The sequence below is a fragment of the Strigops habroptila genome, chromosome 7 (assembly GCF_004027225.2).
Source record: "Strigops habroptila isolate Jane chromosome 7, bStrHab1.2.pri, whole genome shotgun sequence".
NCBI classification, from domain to species: Eukaryota; Metazoa; Chordata; class Aves; order Psittaciformes; family Psittacidae; genus Strigops; species Strigops habroptila.
Window position 1 is genome coordinate 40,118,944 of NC_044283.2, and position 19,466 is coordinate 40,138,409.

General features: G+C 40.6%; 1 protein-coding gene across 5 annotated transcripts; it reads left to right on the forward strand.

Moving 5' to 3' along the window:
- The first annotated feature begins 4,526 nt into the window (after window positions 1-4,526).
- Window positions 4,527-11,912, forward strand: CBR4 (carbonyl reductase 4). Of its 5 annotated transcripts, none has more exons than XM_030491863.1 (7): window positions 4,527-4,675; window positions 6,399-6,499; window positions 7,218-7,359; window positions 7,896-8,016; window positions 8,491-8,627; window positions 9,241-9,375; window positions 10,724-11,912. In XM_030491863.1, the coding sequence occupies exons 3-7, from the start codon at window positions 7,218-7,220 to the stop codon at window positions 10,900-10,902; spliced, it is 714 nt and encodes a 237-aa protein (XP_030347723.1). In that variant the 5' UTR covers window positions 4,527-4,675; window positions 6,399-6,499; the 3' UTR covers window positions 10,903-11,912. The 5 variants fall into 5 exon arrangements, with proteins under 5 accessions (XP_030347723.1, XP_030347724.1, XP_030347721.1 ...); XM_030491864.1 differs by having other exon boundaries at window positions 4,543-4,588; XM_030491861.1 differs by lacking the exon at window positions 6,399-6,499 and adding an exon at window positions 9,946-10,005 and having other exon boundaries at window positions 4,587-4,675.
- The last annotated feature ends 7,554 nt before the right edge of the window (window positions 11,913-19,466 follow it).

The window sequence follows — 19,466 nt, forward strand, 5'->3', positions numbered from 1 at the left end:
TACTAGCAGTGGGGAAACCTGTTCAGCCAGGAGGATAAGAAAACATTAGGTAATGTGCCAAAGCCTCGGATAGCTTTGTTTTGTTCTGTCTTGGAAGGCTTTCTTAGAGGAAAGACTTTTCACAGGGGTACTGGGAATAAGTTTCTTAACAGTAAAAAGTTTGCCCACAAGTTTATTGAAAAAATATGTCTATATTATACAGAAGACAATGTTGGCATGATAGAAGTTAACTCTTACAACACAAGAACAAATAAAGCAGAGATTTTGAATTGCCTAGAAAAACAAAACAATGCAGTGTCACAAAAAAAAAAGATAAGAGCAAAAGTATGGTCATTGAACACTGAAATAGCTGAACTGGTGTGGCTGGGAAAAGTTTGCGAAGTTGCAAAATACTGGGAGGAGAGGGGAGTATTTTTCTGTCATACAACTAGGTGGTTGTTTTTTTCCTCAGGAGTTCATCTCAGGCTTCGTATCACTTGCCTAGAAGGCCGAGGTAGGTACAAAGTGTGTGTGTTGTGTGTGTGTGTGTATATATAAAAAATCATTTTATATATATATATCTTTAGATATATTATTATACATATTATTATATTATATATATCATTATAGGTAATAGATGTAATATATTTTATATACAATATATAATATATTTAATACAATGTATATAATATATAGTATATAGTATATAATATTAATATTTTATATAGAATCTAATATTTATATAATAATATATTCTATATATATAAAATTAGTTACTAGACCCGATTTTCCCCAATGCATATCCACAAGACCATTTCTGAAGAAAGGGGTGATTTAGGCTTGACGGGAACAGAAAGAGTCAGCAACTTCTGTGCTCAGCTGCCCAGGCAAAGTAGAAAATGATGATGAGGAGCCCTGATGATGTTGTTCCTCTATAGTCTAGAGAACTTGCCTAGAGGTGAAGAAGGAAACCTCTTAAACTCTTCACTGGCTTAATTCTGTTCTAAGTCTGCGACTCCTGTATCCCAGATACATGCCCTCAGTGCCACACTCAACTGAGACAGGTCATTTTTAATATGCCTGTTGAAAAGCACAATAGTTTCTTGACAGGCCTGTGGATTTCAATACATGCTTAATCCCCAGACTCTTACATCTTTGGACAGTAATCATCTGGCTGTAGTGTCAAATTTCCATGGCTCACTTTAATTTTTTGTAGTTGTTCCTATAAAATGAAACTGCTTCACATTCGTAGTTGTGACAGTCTTGTTCCATTGTGAGAAGTAGTTTGTGACCACATTTCCAGTAAGGTAGACGATTTGGAAACAGGTTTTCTTTCAGCGAAGTGCTCTAGCCAGCAGGCTTTTGTTTAAAATGGGACTGACCCGTATGCGCAGCAAGTTCTCCAGCTGCTTTGTCTTCAGGCCTCACACAAAATCCATATAATGTGCTAGGTATGCATTCACAAGCAGTACAGGGAACAGTGTGAAAATGATGCTGGACCTCTGAGCAGCATTACTCTTTCATGTGTGACTCTTGGCAGAAATTTAAGAGACCACAGTTTTGGGCACCAATGTGGTTAATGATTAGCACCCAAATTCCTTTGTAAATCTAGCCTCAAATCCAAAACCCAGAGGAATTTGAAATAGCGGATACGGGGGATCTCAGTTACAGAAATGGCTAGTGGCCCCTGTTTTGTGATGTTATGTTTTGATTTGCATTTTCTGCTTTTAGATACTTTAAACATCCTTTCCTGTTTGAGGATATTGTGGTTTTCCCCTGTTAATAGAGAAACATTTACTTAAAAGCAGTATCTCAGTTGTGTAGAAGAATGAAAACTCTCTTAGGAAGAGTGGTTTTAATGCCCGAATGCATTAGGCTTCAGGAAAGACAGCTGTATCATTTTGTGTATTGTGAACAGGTTCCAAATGTGCGTATATACATGGTCACATAGAGCTGTACAAGAATCGTGAGCTTGTAATTCCACATTAAAGCTAAGACAGGAATAATAATGGCCAGTATTGAAATAGCTGTTACAGCTCTGGACATGATGGATGGGACAGTTCTATCAGATCAAGTTCATGTATCAGCTGCTGTCCCCCAGAAAGGGGAGGTACTCAGTATGACACTGGTTTCTCTCTTGGGCTCCACTGGCTCATCTTGCTTTAATGGGAAATCAGCGTGAACAAACGGGCTCTGATGAACTCTGCTTTGACTATCTGATCTCATGACTTAACCAAGCATCTGGAAGAAAAAAGCTATGTCACTTTGGCCAATGAATGAACAGACAGCTTGTTTTAAACACAAGTTAATGAACAAGATTCAAACAGAATCTTGAAAAGGATATTTTACTTCGTCAACTGTAGCACAGTTTAAAGAAAAAATACAGTGAAACTTGAGCTTACCCTGTGTCAGCAAAATCCTAACAGTACAGCAACGATCAGCTTTTCTTTATCTTTCTTACCAGGATGGGTCAGCTCTCTGGATGAGAACGCAGGTGACGAATAGGTTAAAGGCATAATTACTAACAAAATTTTCACATAAAATATGCCTGTTCCTGTCCTCATACATTATGGTCCTCATAGGTACTCTCTCTGTAGTATCCGCATCTTCAGAAAACATGCTGTATCACTAAGGGTAATTTTTTCCCTTCTGTGTTACTTTGCTTATACACATCACCTGAAGAAAAAGCCATAATTTTCCCTTGTGAATCCTGATCCTTAGCTATGCTAGAGAGCAAAAGTCTTAGTGAGAGACTATTCTGAGCCATAGTCTCAGCTCTCTACGCCTTCCCTTATTCACTGTTGGGACCTCTGGCTTTTCAGAATATGGCATATTCTGAAATGCCATTGGGTCACAAAATCCCATTTACTCTTTTGAAAACAGAACTAGCTTGCAATATAAATATAAATATACTTTCTAAAAGAAACTAATTTTATATAATAGCTTTTCTTAAAGTTTTTTTTCGAACAGATGTTCATCTGTTTAGCAATGCCTGAATCTGCTTTTCCTTTTGTATGTACAGAATGACCCACGGAAAAAGAATCCTACACGAATACAGGTAATGTTATTAAACTTTCTACAGCTCCCCTGGAGCCATTTATAATCTGAAATCCTGAATAACAGCCTTCAAGCCTGAACTGTACGAGGTTACGCTCCCACTGAGCTCATAGAAAGTTTGGTGTTATTTGGACACTTGTTACTTTGTGGAACCTTTTAATAATAATTTCTCTCTGTCAAAAAAAAGGGGGGGGGCAATTAAAAAGTGTACTCCCATACACGATTGTGATGGGTTTTACTTCATTTCTCAGGTGAAAAATTTACTCAGTGTGTGTGACTTGAGCCCACAGAAACCCCTCCAGCTTATCATCAGACATAAATGTTAACAGTATTACTGTTAAAGCATGGCAGGTGTTTATATTAGTTTAATTGCATATCATGAAGCTCATTTTGGAAATGGGAACTCAGAGGTGTTTCGTATTTTGGTTTTACCCTTTAATTGTTTCTGATTTAACTCTACTGGTTATAGTGGTGCCTCACATAAGATCTGAGGGATCTGGAGGCAAGGAAATGTGAAAATAGGCAACAAAATCCTCATTCATCCATTTGTATGTGTCTACACATGAAACACCTCTTTGTACGTGAAGGGGGAAACAGGGGCAGGACAGAGAGCTCCAGCTCAGAGTGAGGCAGCTACTTTGTGCCCCATATAAATTCTGGCAATGACTGCTGGGGCTAGGTGCAAAGCGTAGTACAAGTGGCTAAGACAGATGCTGCCTAGCTACCTAGAGGTAAAACACAATTTAAAACTCATAAAATCACAGAATGGTTTGGGTTGGAAGATCATCTAGTTCCAACCCCCTGCCATGGGCAGGGTCACCAGGTTGCTCAAAGCCCCATCCAGCCTGGCCTTGAACACTGCCAGGGATGGGGCAGCCACAGCTTCTCTGGGCACTGTTCCAGTGTCTCACCACCCTCGCAGTAAAGAATTTCTTCCTAATGTCTAATCTAAGGGTAAATGAAAGCAGAAGGCCTTGCCCCATTGAGCTGTGAGGAGAAGGTAGGTGTACACAGGGCCGAAACCTTGGCACATCTCCCTGTCCCCAGAGCATCAGACCAACGTGCGACACGGAGTGAGGACGTGCCTCAGAGGGTGCACGACAAGGGCCAGCACCTCTGGGCTCCCTCTCCAGCTGCTACGAGCAGTAGCAGCTTCTGCAAACAGGTTGTTTCTTCACATCATTCTGTCTTCTTGCGATGCCTGTGCTGAGTTCAGAGCTGAGCCGGCACCGGCTTGGGGGGGAGAGCAAACACAAAGCCCCTCAGAAACCGGGAGGTAAATAGAAATACGCATAAAAGCCATTTTTCCCTCCGTGTCCTGACCCGCACCACCTTCCCGGGGACGGCTGCGGGGACGGCGGGAGCCGCTCCCGCGCTTTGCGAGGGCCGCGCGGGGACACCACCCGCGGCCGCGCTGCCACCGTGGCACCGGCGTCCCCCGCGCACAGACTACGAGTCCCGGCGTGCACCGCGGCGGCGGGCGGAGGGACGCGCTGCTCCTGGAGCCCGAGGGCCGGGAGCGGGAGACGTCTGAGGCCGCGCAGCCGCAGCGGTGGGCGTGGAGCCGGCGGGGTGGCCGCTCTCAGCGGGGAGGGGTTTTGGCCGGGAGGGCCAGGACTGCGGCCCCGGGTCGTAGGAGGTTGGTGGGAGCCCAAGAAGCGGGGGGAAGGCGGAAGGGAAGGTTCAGCGAGAGTGCCGGGGCCGGGGCGGTGCCCTGGCGGGGCAATGCGGGCCGCGGCCGAGGGCGCGCCGGGGCGGGCGGCGCGGGCACGGGTCAAAGTGTTGTGAAAGAAAAGGGCTGCAGAGGACAAAGGTGGCACAGACGGCTGTGTGCTCTGTGTGGCGACCTGGAAGAGCCTGGTGCTCAAAAGATACGTGATTTTCCCACCTTTAATAGACCGGGGAACGTAGGGTCATCCCTGCGAGTGCAGTTTGTTTCTGCCAAGTCGCAGCTGCAAAGAACCTGAATGGCACCTCAGTGCTCAAACACTAATTGTGTAGTGCTGCGTTGGAGGTAGGCCTTATGCTCCCTCTGTATGTACCTGGTTAATGCATCAGGGGCTTTCACTATCCTGTCTGAGAAGGGTAGAATCCCAAAGGTTTTTTTGCTCCTCAAAGAGACCAGGAAGGCTAGAATGGTAGGTTTTAAAGAAGTTTTCTTCCCACAGGCAACTTTTTGGGTCCTGTGTAGCTAAGCGTGTTCAGAATTACTCAGGAAGTACATTCGTAGGTCTGACAGCATTTATAAACAGCGTAAGATGGTTCACTTGACATTGGTTATGGGTGGAGGAGTTAGACAAGATGACTTCCAGAGATCCCTCCTAATCTGTATTATTCCATGCTTCAAATAAAAAGAAGAGAGTAGGTGTGCTCAGTGCTGGTAAGAACAAAATATGAAGGAGGAAATCTTAGTACAACTTTGATGCAACGAATAGGCAAGAGCTTCCAAGGGTCATTGTGGCAATTCTGTCAAAGAAGAGCTCAGTTATGATGGAGAAAGCAGACTGAGACATTGTTTCTAACAAAAGAAATTGTCAACAAAATATGGGTTGGTTGGTTGTGCCTTTAGTCTGCTAAGGCAGTATGAGCGATAGCTACAGGGGTGCAAGACCTCTTCATTCATCTCTTGCAGTTTAGCTACCTAAGAAAGACTACCCAGAAGACTAGTCTTCTGGTGAGGCAGTGGTGCCTGGTTTTGTGTCTAAGGAATTGTCTTCATGCAGGACATCTTTTTGTACGTGTTCTGTCAAAAGGGCCACCGCCTGAGGTGCAGGTATTTAATCCTCTTCCTGCTCTCTGGAAGAAGATTTCAAGTTGCCAGTGGAAGTAGGCACCTGGTTTGATACAAGCACCTGTTACTTTGTTACAGAAAAGGATCTTTCAGGCTCTGTCACAGGAGACCAAAATCATTATGCAATTGCATGAGCTGATGGTGTCCTTGCATGTGTAACACTCTGTGCTCTTCTGGTTATCACACATCAGAAAGGGTGTAACAGACATAAGTAAGGCAATGGGTAGGGTGTCAGGATTAAGAGCTTGGACAGTCTTTAGTGAGATACAGAATGGCTTCCATATGTGAAAGAGGAACTAAATAGACCTGAAGGAGGATGTGGAAGCAGAGTATAATACAGAAGAGTAGCCTCTTAAGTTATGAATAGTAAAGGGAAGATATGAGAAATGCATAGTATTATCTAATCAAAAAGCAAATTAAGAACAAAAGGAAGTACTTCTCCACAAATAATGAAACTCATTGCCTCAGGATATTATGGAGACAATGTATAATCGGGTTCAAAAATGTTTTATTCAAATGTATGGAAAAGAGGTTCATAACTAATGCTTGGATTTTGCCTCTGGCTCCTCAGGAAGTCCCGGAACAACTGATTGGTTTCTATTGGTTGCAGAATAGAAGATCATTCTACAGAAGTACTTTCTTCTTGCACTCCTTCCTAAACATCTAAGCTAGGTACTTCAGAATCCTTTCACATTTCAAAAAGCTTTTTTTTTTCCTTTCTTCAAAGGCAGAAACAAAAACCCCTAGGGCTAGTGGTAAAACATAATGTTATGTAGTGTAACTTAGTATTAAACTAGTGTAAATACAGTAGTATCAAGTTGTGCTCTGTAATGTTTGCAGTGTGGTTGTCCAGCACAGATACTTAGGGTGGAGTGAGACATTGAGGCTAAATGACTTTAGTACAAGAATAATGTTTGCAAGAACAATACAATTACAACTACTACGGTGGCTTTGAATAAAAAGCTTAATGATACATTATGGCCTTTAGATATATAAATCATATATTTCATCAACCTGTTAAATTACCATAATGCCAGTATTGGTGTCCCTGCACATGGCAGGGGATTGGAACTAGGTGATCTTCAAGGTCCCTTCCAATGCAAACCATTCTATGCTTCTGTTGAAATACTACATTACACACATAATTTTGTTAGTAGTTCAGAAATCATTAAGAATTAACTTGCATTTGTAGAAATGGTGTCTTATTTAGTTCAAGTTGTTTTTTTTTTTTTGGTGAGTAGAAATTAACACATCACTAATTCTATAATCCAATATTACAGAATACTACAAATTAGTAAAGGCCACGGTGTTGACAAGAACAGTGCTTATTCCCTTACTACAGTGACCTGAAATTCATGGTTTATTTGCAATTTGTGAATTATTTTTGCAGATGGGAAAGGTTTGTGCCGTTTTTGGAGGATCCCGAGGAATAGGAAAAGCTGTCGCAGAATTACTGGCACAGAAAGGCTGCCACCTGGCGATTATTGGTCGAAATCTGGAAGTAGCCCAGACCACTGCACAGAGTCTTGGTGGTATGTATGCTGCTGCTTTGCAATTATTTCTTCACTGTCTGATGCGTAGGTAACTTGTAAAAGTAGTAAGTCATTAAGTAAACCTCATCGTTTAACGAGATGAAAATAAAGGCTGAGGAATTTGGAAGAAAAACTGTACAATTTTGTTTTCGCAATGTTGATTGGCAAAGTGAAGTGTGTTGCCTGTTCTGTCCGCAAGATTCAAATTGTAAGATGAAAGGAATTGTTCAAGGCCACAACAGGGAGGTGGCATGAATTGAGTCATCCTTGGCTTCTGACCAAGCCAGAACTGAGACCAGTCTGCTGATGCGGAACTTCTGATTTCAAAAGGCCAGAAGTATAAACAAGAAATTGTCACGTAACTAATAAATACTTAAAAATTGTCCTTATTTAATTCTCTGGAGATTAAATAGGTTCCTCAAGTTCTAACTAGTTCAACATCTGTTTTTGCAATTGAGTTGATAAGTTCTGAAGGAGGTTTAGGAGCAACATACCATCTTGTACTATTATTATGATGTGCCTTTATTTCAATATAGCAGGGCATCTGGCAATTAGGTGTGATGTATCCAGTGAACAAGAAGTCCAGAATGCTTTTGAGGAGATGCAGAGGAATTTAGGTCCTATTAACTACTTGGTTAATGCAGCTGGGATCAACAGGTTAGTTACTCGTTACAAGGTTGTATGTGGCTCTAGATAACAGCTTCTCATTGTAAAGTGCTAAGGGCCTTTGCACTTACTGTGTTGTTAATGAGTACATCTGAAAACAGCATGAAGTGCTCACTGATGTTTTGTTCCTGATGACAGTAATGGCTTCTAACAGATGATACAAGTTTCACTGTAGTTTCTGCGTTCTGAGTTTGAATTCCCCCTCAATTCTTCTTTCTTCCTCTTTCTCCCCCTAAAATGGTCCAAAGCAATGTTTAATATCTCTCTGCAAAGCAGGCTTTGTTACCAGAAGCACAGCCAGCTTTTTTTCTTGCAATGTCACAGTTTTGAATGCTAGAATGTATAGAATCATATAAATCCCCATTGATACTCCATTCATCAGTCATATTTTATTATGAGTAAATGTGATCATTGGGGTTGCACGGTGAGTTCTTTTTGGTTTTGTTTTTTTCATCTGTTTGCCAGGGATGGTTTGTTACTGAGAACCAAGACTGAAGACATGGTAGCCCAGATTCACACTAACCTTTTGGGAACAATGTTGACATGCAAAGCTGCTGTAAAAAGCATGATTCAACACCAGGGAGGTGCTATTGTCAATATAGGTAAGTTCCTTGTCTAACCCAGTGGAATTCTATGAACTAGTTTTCTGGGAAGGCTTAGCAGGTGTAACATCTTGAAATGTTGCTTGTTACAATTGACTTGTTTTCTTTGTTATTAGACATTCTGTATTTAGCATTTCTTTATGAATGCTTATTCTTTTGTGTAATTTCAGCAACTTCTAAATGTAAAACCAGCTTGTTTCAGTAATAAGTACCTCAGAGATTATATTTTATTGAATGAAAAAAGTGTTACCATTCTTTATCAGCTCTTTCAGTAGCTAAATCTACCAGCTGCTAGTTAGTAGGTAAGAGTCAAATAGGTACAGTTGGTTTCTTTCTGTTTTTTTCTCCTGTGCAAGGATATTTTTTAGGAAGCGCTTCATCTTCCTCTCCTGGTGCCTGTTTGTCAGCGTAAGATATATGGATTCCACAAAAATCACAGATAATTGAGGCATTTGCTTATCCCAGCGGTAGGCTATAAAGTACCTTTAGTAATATACTTTTAATTCCTTTTCTTGTATTCTCATTTTCCATTCCAAATATAAAACTAAAATGATGAAGCTAGTATGAGGTTTCGAATTAGTCATTTAATCTTCTCTTTGATGTTTATTTCTAGGTAGTGTTGTAGGACTTAAAGGCAACTCTGGTCAAAGTGTATATAGTGCTACCAAAGCAGGATTGGTTGGATTTTCACGCTCCCTTGCTAAAGAAGTAGCGAAAAAGCAAATTCGAGTCAATGTGGTTGCTCCAGGTTCGTTTTGGGGGAATTCCTACATCCTTTACTGTTGCCTTACATCAAGACTGCTGGATAGTGCTGTACTCTGAAAGTAACTTAATACAAATTACTATTATTTTCATCAACTTTTATAAGTAAATGCTTTTAATATCTTTTTTCAGTTTAAAGTATAATACATTCTTTTATAAAACCTTCAGTCTTTTTAAGGGAACACTGAGAAATTCAGAAGAGTGTGTCTACCTGTTCCTCTATCCATTATTACACAATAAACGTCTTTTCTTTTTCCTTTGTTCCTCCTTCAAAACCTGCTGTCCTTGCCAATGGAAGGATTAGAACTAATTATAGGCACCTCCCTTCATCTCCTGCTAGAGAATGCTTATACGTTAATAGAGAAACATGAAAGACCACGAAAAGCTGGCATGAAAGCATCCCTGTCTCTCCCTGTAATGAAAGGAGAGAGCCTGGAAAGAAAGTTCTGTGAGGACAAGGTTGTGATTTCACAAGATGATCTAGTCAAAGCAAACTGCCACCCATAAGGAAAAACCTCTTCTGCCTTTTCTGACTTTTTCCACTCACAGCTGTGAGCACATTCTGCTGCTTGCCTTGTGCTACCTCTGATGCCTTTCAGACCGCTACATAAACCAGGTCAGTTTGTGTACCAGGCAGGAAAAATACTCTTCATTGTTTAGTGAGTTGAGCAGCTGACTCAAGGTTCCAGACCCATCATAAAGGGGCAGAGTTGTGCAGTGGGAAGCGAAATGGAGACTTTACCTTCTTGGTGGCAGCTAGAAAGCAGGTGAAATCAGCTCTTTATGCAGCTGCAGCTTACGTGAAGTGCAGCACAGGGAAAACTGAATCTCAAGTGACTGAAAATTGTAAAGAAATGTCCTTTAAAAATGTCAAGAAATATTCTTCAAATGAGTGCTATAATAGAAGTTATGCAAATGCTGTCATAAGTTCTAAAATGTAACACAAACATTTGCAAGCTGTCGGGCTTTTTTTTCCCTAAAGATTCCATACTTGTGTTTTTATTGAGAATGCTTTGGTGAGATGAGTGTCTTTCAGAAAAGTGATACTAAATATGGGCTTGGGACCCAATTTCAGTTACCCCAATTTCAGATCTATAGTCACTTCTATAGATCTATGTTTTTTGATTATTACATCAGTGCTCCCACAACCAGAACACATTTTAATGGTTAGGTAAAAAATTGGTCTTAGCCATAAAATGATGTAGATCTACTTTGAAGAATTCTAGCCGGTGCTGAATCCTGGTAGTAGATTTCACTTTGAAGCATTCTAGGAAAAATCCACTAAAGAATTTTAGTTGAAGGTTAGGTAACTTCATATATCTCTCCTCTCTTAGGCTTTATTCACACAGAGATGACTGCTCATTTGGAAGAAGATCAATTGAAGAAAGCAATTCTCCTTGGAAGATTCGGAGAGCCTCGTGAAGTTGCACAAGCTGTTGTCTTTCTTCTAGAGAACCCTTATGTTACAGGGAGTATTCTAGTTGTAGATGGGGGCTTGCACCTTATGACTTAAATACAACCTTCAATAAGTACCTACTTTGGTAATATATAAATATATACTGATTAAAGGGAGAGGGGTGAAAATTAGTTGACGATTGATGTATGTAATTGACTTGACATTACTTAGTCGGAGGAGAAATTCAGCAGTGTTGAAGTCCAGCGGGTATGTTCAGCTACCTGAAAGAGTTCATTTGGTATTACGAAGTCTGTGCATGCAGTAAAAGGAGAGAGCCTGGAAAGAAAGTTCTGTAAGGACAAGGCTGTGATTTCACAAGGCAATTGTATATGTAACAATTTGAAAAAGATCTGGTTTTGGTTTTGCTATGGTGATAGTTTTAAATAACATGCTGATACTTTTTTAAAGAACCATATTTTTATGAAGTCATGTTCTGAATTTGGGATAGAGTGGAGATTTTATTCAGATTATCATGTAACACTAAGCTTAATAAAGTGTGGAGGCATGTTTATTGGTTGGCACGTATGATTGCATCAAGTGTTTCATGTAGGGAAAGATTGTGAACTGCATATATTTTTATTATCAGCTAGTCCCTACAAAGTTTCCTTTGGCTTTTTGTTTGTTTGTAGGTAACACTACAAAGCCAGGAGCTTCTAGTTCTTAATCATACCTGAATTGCCTTTAGGACATTTAGTTATATGCAATATGTTTTTATAAAGACAAAACCTGCTCGGTTCCATTCTTGAATGTACGTACAGCACTCAGTCCAGTCGCACTTGTGTGTGTGTATATGTTGAAGGACTGTTGCGTGGTCATTGGAGTTGCTGATTCTGTAATATTCTGAGTTTGATCTGCACATGCTCTGCTGTGAACAGTACAGCTGCAGACCTTGCTGCACAAAAGAATTTTCAGTGACTCAGTAGATGTTTAGAAAACACATACCACTTCCAGAGTGTGCAGTCAGGGTGTTCTGCTCTGTATCTTCTTGAACGCTCAGTTCAACTGTTGTGTTGATGCTTTTTAATAGGTATGTATAGTCAATAAAATAGCCATTTATTTCATTCAAAGCAGCTCTTGAGGCAGAGTAATTATTCAGCTGTAAATGATCCTGACTGTTTCTCTCTTGCTGAAAAATTACCGAAATTTTGACCTCAGGCTTTTCTATTGAGATCAAGTAATTTTTGATAATTGATGCTTTTATCATCTCTGAAGAAAACTATGAATGTGGTTTAGGACCTTCACTTCTTAGCTCCAGTGTTCATTGCATCATGATCCAGATGTTGATTCAGCTTTTGAAATTACTTCCCATCTTGGCACAAACCGAAGTACAGAAAGAAGAGATCTCATTGATGATAACTTTGTGTCTTTTAAAAGTCTGAGATTTTCTTCCTTTGTGCAGCTGAGAAATTTTCTCTTTGGGCCAGAAAACAGTGCATGTTCAAGCTTCTCACAGGTATGTATTGAGAAATAGTATAAGGAATGGTTGTATGTTCAGGGGATTTTACAGTTGGTTGTGTTACTGCTTTGGAATATAAAATACCACTAAAGGTAGGCCTTCCAGGAGTCCTTATCTTACTGTTATCTCTTTGTAGAGAGGTGGTGTTTGTTGCTCATGTTATTTGCTGACACAAAGCTGTCTTTGCACCAAGAATATAATTGTTAATTATACTTCTCTTTGATAGAAAGAATTGGTCAGAGAATAGATGAATTCTTTTCCAAAGGCACTGGAGGTGCTTTCAGAAAAAAGTGAGGAAAGACAGCTGGTACTCCCATTTTTGCTAGTCTAGTGATAATATATCAGTAACTTGGCTGCTGCCCATACCTGTCCTTAGTACGTTACAAGCAAAGCCCGTGTGACACTGTGACCAGAAGCCAAAGGTAAGAGACTAGGAATAATTTCCTCGTACTGAGTCCTGATCCAAATTGTTATTATCCCTTGTTTTGTTGGGTAAGGGAATGTTAAATAAGTTATTTGCAATGACATTTTTAGTTTATATTTGCGATTAAAAACTGAATTTATCTTAAAAAAAAAACCCAACCCAAACAAACCATAGGATGTTCTATGTTTTGTTTTATATTGCTTCCAAAAATAGTGTTTTGCCTTTTTCTAACCTTTACACTTATGTTTTCAGAAGCTGTATAAGAACAGTAACTCACTCCTGAATAATTCGTGGCCAACTTGGGGCCTGTTTCCTTATCTATGTATTTAGGTCTGATTTTTTTGTATTTCCCTAGTGTGAACTGTTCTCATCTATCTACAGTGAATTTAGTTTGCTGGTTTTAACACCAATTTCCTCAGTGAAATGGTTCTGCAATTATTTTGTTTAATTCCTTCATCCCCTTATTACTTTGAGTAACTTAGTGCTACTGGAATGTACTGTGGGCTTCAGAAATTGCTGTCTCAGAACCCTTACAGATAGGTTGTACTTTGCTAGCCCTAGCATAGGTGTCTGTGGTGCTTTCTTGACAATCCATGTCCTTAGGAAAGAATGACTGCTGATTCACACCCTTTGTTTTCCATTCTTAAGTAATGTACTGATATGACAACTCATTCTTGGCAGCACTGCATCTTTAATGGTTTTTGGCAAGGGAGTATGTCAGATGCCTTTCAGGATTTTAAGCATGCTGTTTTAGATGTCTTTACTCTCATCTCTTTTTAGTCTTCAGAAGAACTCTAAAATGTTTATCAAACATGACTTGTCTTTGCAAAAGCAACTCTGACTTTCCTAAGTATGTTTACCCAGTTGTTTTTATGGCTTTAGAACAATTTCTGGCAGTTTGCTAAGTACAGAAAAATACAATTAGTCTGTAGATTCCTGCATCCCTCTGGAATCTCTTCTGAAAAAACAAGTGATCATTCTACCCACTAAACTGCCAAAAGCTTGCTGTCACTTTTCCCATTTTCCAATCATTTGATACCGAGGCAGTTTTAACCCAGAAGTTTCCTGCAGAATTAGGGAGTGATAGCCCCCAGCCCTGGCCATTTGTCACTCTTCCTCTGTGACTCTGCTGATGTTTTGCTCTGAGGGGTAAACCCTTCAGCAAGTTCCTGCATGGCACCAAAAACTGATTCAGGGTTTTGTTCACAGTTTGGGGATTTTTTTTTTTTCCCCTTTGTGGCCTTCCCTTCCCTGAGCACTTTGCTGTTTATTTTGGTCCTGTTCTTGCCTTATTCAGGCAGGTTCCTGTTCCCGGGGCAGTGTTTGGATGTGGATGCGTGTTTGTAGGTGTTCCTGTACATTCCGATTTGCCTGTAAATTTCACATTCAGTGACCAATTCCATTTTACTGGAAAAGCTGCACTGCTGGTTTTACAAAGGTTGGCTTTTAAATTCTGGTAGCTTTTAATCCATGTCAACTTCCCTCTCCCCACAAAACCAAATCAATTAGGTGCATGTATTTAAAGTCACACTGAAGTTCCGGGTGTACAATCTCAGCGTTGTCATCAAGCATTGCATCTTAATTTATTGACTTGTCTTTTTGGTTTCATGTTAGCATATTTCCTTATTTTATGATGCTCCTTTTTATGGAAGTCTGCAGCAGTGGATTGTTGTCCTTATTAATAAACTTGGTCAATATTCTTCCTGCAGAAACTAAAGTTATCACTGCAAAGCCAGTCTTTGAAAACAGCATCTTGACTCAGCCAGAGGTGGGTGGCCCTGATCCGCTGCAGGAAAAAAATACGTTAAAAAATTGGTCCTGGCCTGTTCAGTATGACATTTATCCAACCTCCTGGTAATGCTGTCTTTCATTGTGGTTACACTGCTGGCCTTACAGACCTTGGATGTCATAGCTACTGCCATCATCCTAATTGTGTGGGTCATAATATTGTCTAACAACAGAATTTACTTTATAGGGCCTGGAAATTCCATCCATATCTGATTTGATGAGTTAAATTAACTATTAAAATATTGGTATTTAGTATTATGACTTTCCTGTATATTTTGTATCTATATCTTGCTTATATATGTCTTGCTTACATCATTTTTCTGGTATGCCTGTTATGTCACTGTCCTTGATTATAAACAGACATTTAGGATTTACATCTTTTGCTGCTATGTACAGAAAAATACAATTATATGTATGCCAAGTTACATATAAATGGTTTGAGGCTGGTTTTTTTTGCATGTGGGTGCTCTCGAGTAGCACTGTGTGCTTGACTGGCTTACCGTGGTTTCTCATTTGAATTTGGAAAACTTCAGTCCATTCTCTTAGTAGACATACAGAGTTTCTGTGATTCCATTCCTGGTGGAAGCGAGAGCATGTGCTCTTACTCATCCGATGTTTCTTCACCCAGTATCTTGCTTAAAACTCCTATAATCTCTTGTTAAGTACTAACATCTTCCTACTTTTTTGTTGTTATTGTTTAGAATGAACTATTTTGCAAACCCTACTACTCCATGTTTCTGCAGTTCCTAAAGAGTCTGTACTACTCGTCCTACAACTGTGTTTTCAGGCTTGCATTGAAACTTTACCTCATCATCTGCCTTTGGGAGCATTTTAAAGAAAGTTGCTACCCAGGTCTGGTCTTTAACTTACTCCATATTTTATTCCACATCTTTTCTCCTGCCCCACACTGGTACCTACATGGCCTTTCACCACTTCCCAGAATTTCTTGCGACCACCGAGGCATGTTTTGAGGGTGATGAGGGTGACTGCTTTTTCAGCTGTCATTTAATTCTGCACGCACTCCTCTTGTACAGCAGCCCCCTTTCTGACTCACCCAGAATTACTGATTTGGGTGTTTTTAAACTCAGCTGTGTTCCTGCTTCTTACTAAAAGAAACTGTGTGTTGTGGTATTTACTTATTTATGTGCCTTGCCTTGTCACTGCCAAGTTAGGAGAGTTAAAACCTTTCTCCTGTTGACTTGACATTTGATTCAGTGTAAGCTTTATAGGTAGTGGGATTTGCATGTTCTGGGCTTTAGTTGGAGCACACTGTAGGCCTAGAAAGTTTACTGTTTTGTATCTCTTCTCTGCATTTTTCAGTGTTTGGGAAGATGATGGACTGCTCTTTAGCTGCTTTTCTCCTAGATAGGTAGGTTATTGGAGCCTGCCTTCTGCTTATCTCTCAAGAAATGTATTTGTAACTTGGAACTTGCTGTAGTGAACTCACCGTGTTAGTCTTTTCCTGCTTCTGAGGCGTATATTGCAACTCATGGACTGGATGGGGCTTTGAGAAACCTGGGCTAGTGGAAGGTGTCCCTGCCAATGGCAGGGAGGTTGGAACCAGATGATCTTTAGGGTCCCTTCCAACCCAAACTGTTCTATGATTATCATCAGTAGAAATTTCTAGCAGGACACAAGCTATTGGTGAGGGTTGGTTGGTTTGTTTGCTTGTTTTTTAAATCTTGCAGCTGTAAGTAGGAGCTATTGTGAGGGACAGCTTCTGCAGGCTTTCTTTTATGGTGACAGAAGTGTATAAACTTTGCTGAGTTGCTGTATGCTGAGTTAGTGTTACATCCCACAAAGAGATTTCATTCTGGCCTCCTGAGGGCAGTCTATCCTAAGGCATTACTACATTGGTAATGGCTTGGTTAGTGTACCTATATAGTTTCAGGGAAGTGCCTGTGTAGATGCGGAATTGATGGCTGGCATTGCTGTTACCAGTTTTGTAAACTCCAAATCCTACTTGATCTGGTAACAGATTGCCAGTTTGGGTATGCTGATGTCAAACGTGTGGAGACAACATACAAGTGAAAGCCACCAAATCTTCCTTGGTGTCCTCATACGCGCAGTAGGATGGTGTCAGTGGGAGCAGAGGCAGCAGATTTCACTGAGCTAGCTCTGAGCCAGAGGAGCCATGTGGATGGCACTCCCCTTGCTCAGAGTGGTGCTGACACTGCTGAGGTGGCCTGGCATGTTGGCAGGTTTGGAATTGCTGCATTATTTGGAATTTGTTTAGGAATAGCTGCAAGCCGGTTATACGGTACTGCTGAAGCAGTTCGACGTTTTGTGAATTCTTATTTGCACATCACCCTGCTCTGTATTTCTAATGCTAAATGCACTAAAAGTACATGTTGCACCTGTATGTTGGAGGCTGTATTGTAAAGAGATCTCTGCCTGTATGTTGCAGACCTCAGAGCTCAAAGTTGCAGTGTTTTAATTCCTGATATTGTTGGTGTGAGTTTTTATCCTATTTTTTTCACATAGTTGGTGGATTTCTACTGAACATTTCCTGCAGCCCTAGAGAAAAGAAACAACATAGGCATTGCCTGGGTTTGTGTAGATGCCATTTAGTGTGCACATATGATTTTTGATGGTGAGACGTTTCTTGCAGCAGTACACTGGAACTGCATCTGTTCTCTGCAGGTTCTTGTAGCTCTTTTGTTGGAAGGCACATAGAACAGTGAGCACCTGTAGTTTTATAGTTCACCATCATTTTCAGGGCACCAGGTGGAGGTCATGCTAAGCTTTGTGCTCTGCAGTGAAGCCATATTCAGTTGATCTGTAAATATTAGTGAGGTTAATTTACTACACATTTTTGCAAAGCTGTTTGCTAAGTAAGTTTTCTGTTAAATCCTTGCTTCTATTAGCAATGTGGTGCCTTGTCTCCTAGTGGAAAGTGGTTCTGGAAATTTACAAACTGAAATTGTTGAAAACTGCTGTTGTTCCATACCTGAAATGACATAATTCACATACAGTTCAAGATCATTGAATTTACTAACAATTGTGCTGATTGATAGAATTACATTTGATTTTAGTTTTTTGTTTATTCTACATTAACATATGTAGAATAAACATGAATTAGTAATTAGTCAGAGACCGTACAGCTGAGGTTAATACAGAGTTTAAGAAAAAGAAAACTTTTATTGTAGCTTTACTACAAAAATGTTCAGTGAATGTGATTCTGAAGTGTTGTAGGAGGAAGTGAGTTAACACATTAATAAAACCAGAGTAGTGCATTATACTATAGAGTAGTGCAGGGTTTTCTTTTAGACAGACCCTTTCCACAAATGACTGCAGCAGTTGCTCTGACAAGTGCTGCAGGTAACAGCCATATCTAAAATCCACTAGTGCTCAGTCTGCAGTAAAAGAGAGGTGTGTAGTCTGTTGTATGGGAAGTCTTCCGAGGTATTTTCACCACCTTTTGCAGTAGCTTGGAAAGATCCTGTCTTTGGCAATGTAGTTTTGTACCCCCAGTTCTCTGTAGAAATACTCTGTGATGTCTGGGCCAAGAGTTGGCCAGAAAAAGGCTTTACAATATGTTCTGTTGTGTGTGTGAAACAGAACTGATTCAGGCAAAAAAAAGCCCACCCCAGTCCATTCAGTGTGATGAGATTTGTCGAGCTCTGCTGTAAGAGGTGTAATCATTCTGAGCCGTGGCCATGTGCTCCTATGGTTTTCTACTTTCTTGTTCTGCAGCTGCCTCTGGCCTATTTATGCTACTACAGCACTAGAAGGCAACAGCGGTTGTGAGACTTGGCCCTTCCCCAGGGCTTACTTGTTGCACTGCAGTTGCACAAAGCAAACAATTTCTCCTTCCTGGTGATGCTGGGCTGAAGTTCATTAGTCTTCATCCTCTGTCTAGCTGCTGAAATCACTGTGCACAGGTACTGTTGCTTGGAGTCTGGCTTTTTTGCTCTGTTATGTTCCAAACACTTGATATTTTTATTAGAGATTCAGTGCAGATGAGATTATTTAATGTATTAATCAATCACTTCTGTAAAAGGATGTGAACTGTGGCTTTAATTCAGAATTAGAGTTGCAAGCTTTAAGACATGAAAGAATACAGTGTGCTGGCTGGAACAGGTTGTAAATTTCTTGGGGCAGGAGCTGTGTTCTCATCTGCCTCATGTGTCTTGTGTGCTCAGGGTTCTGTTCAGACAGAGAAACTGTGCAGGGGGAGGGACTTTTCTTGTAGCCAGTTCAGGAGAAATGGAGCTACATGTCAGCAAATCCTGCCCCTTGCATGTACATTGGAATTGTGAATCAGGTCTGTTGTCAACGTGCATGATTGAGCAGGCGTTTCCAGTCCCTCTCTGCTGCACCACGTGGGCTTGGCAGCTGGGTCAGACCGCCAGAGCGCGCAGCCATCCCCTCAGCGTCACGACATGATGGATAATAGGAGCTCATGAAGTACTTGCTTACATATTAAATCTGTTTGGGCTGCTTGCAGAGATAAGGATGTAGTCGCCCACATGTGGAGAATCAAGGTGTTTATTACATACAACCTAAGTGAATTAAAATGGTCTTTGAAAGTGTAATATAGAAAGCAGCTGTGATTTATAAGCTCGGGTTTCAAACTGGAATATAGTAGGTTTTGATCCTCAGCATCCAGTGGGCTGTGATGGAAGGACATGGTACATATTAACTAAGGGGTGCTGCCACTGTGAAGGTGCAGGATAAAGGTGTTGTGCATTAAGTAACATCACCAGCTGAAAAACCCTTATGCATGTGGAATTTTGCACCCCACTGTTAGTACTCGACAGAGGTGTCTGCCATCATCCTGAATGGCGTTGCACTGATTCCTTGATCGCTCTGAATGTGCTTGGAGTGGTGGGCTTCCTAAATAATTTGAAGTCTTGCACAAAGCTAGGACTTCTTTTTTTGGTCCTATAAAACGATAAAGTACACTTTCAGGTCATACTATCTATCTTTGGAATTGGTGGAGAGAGATTA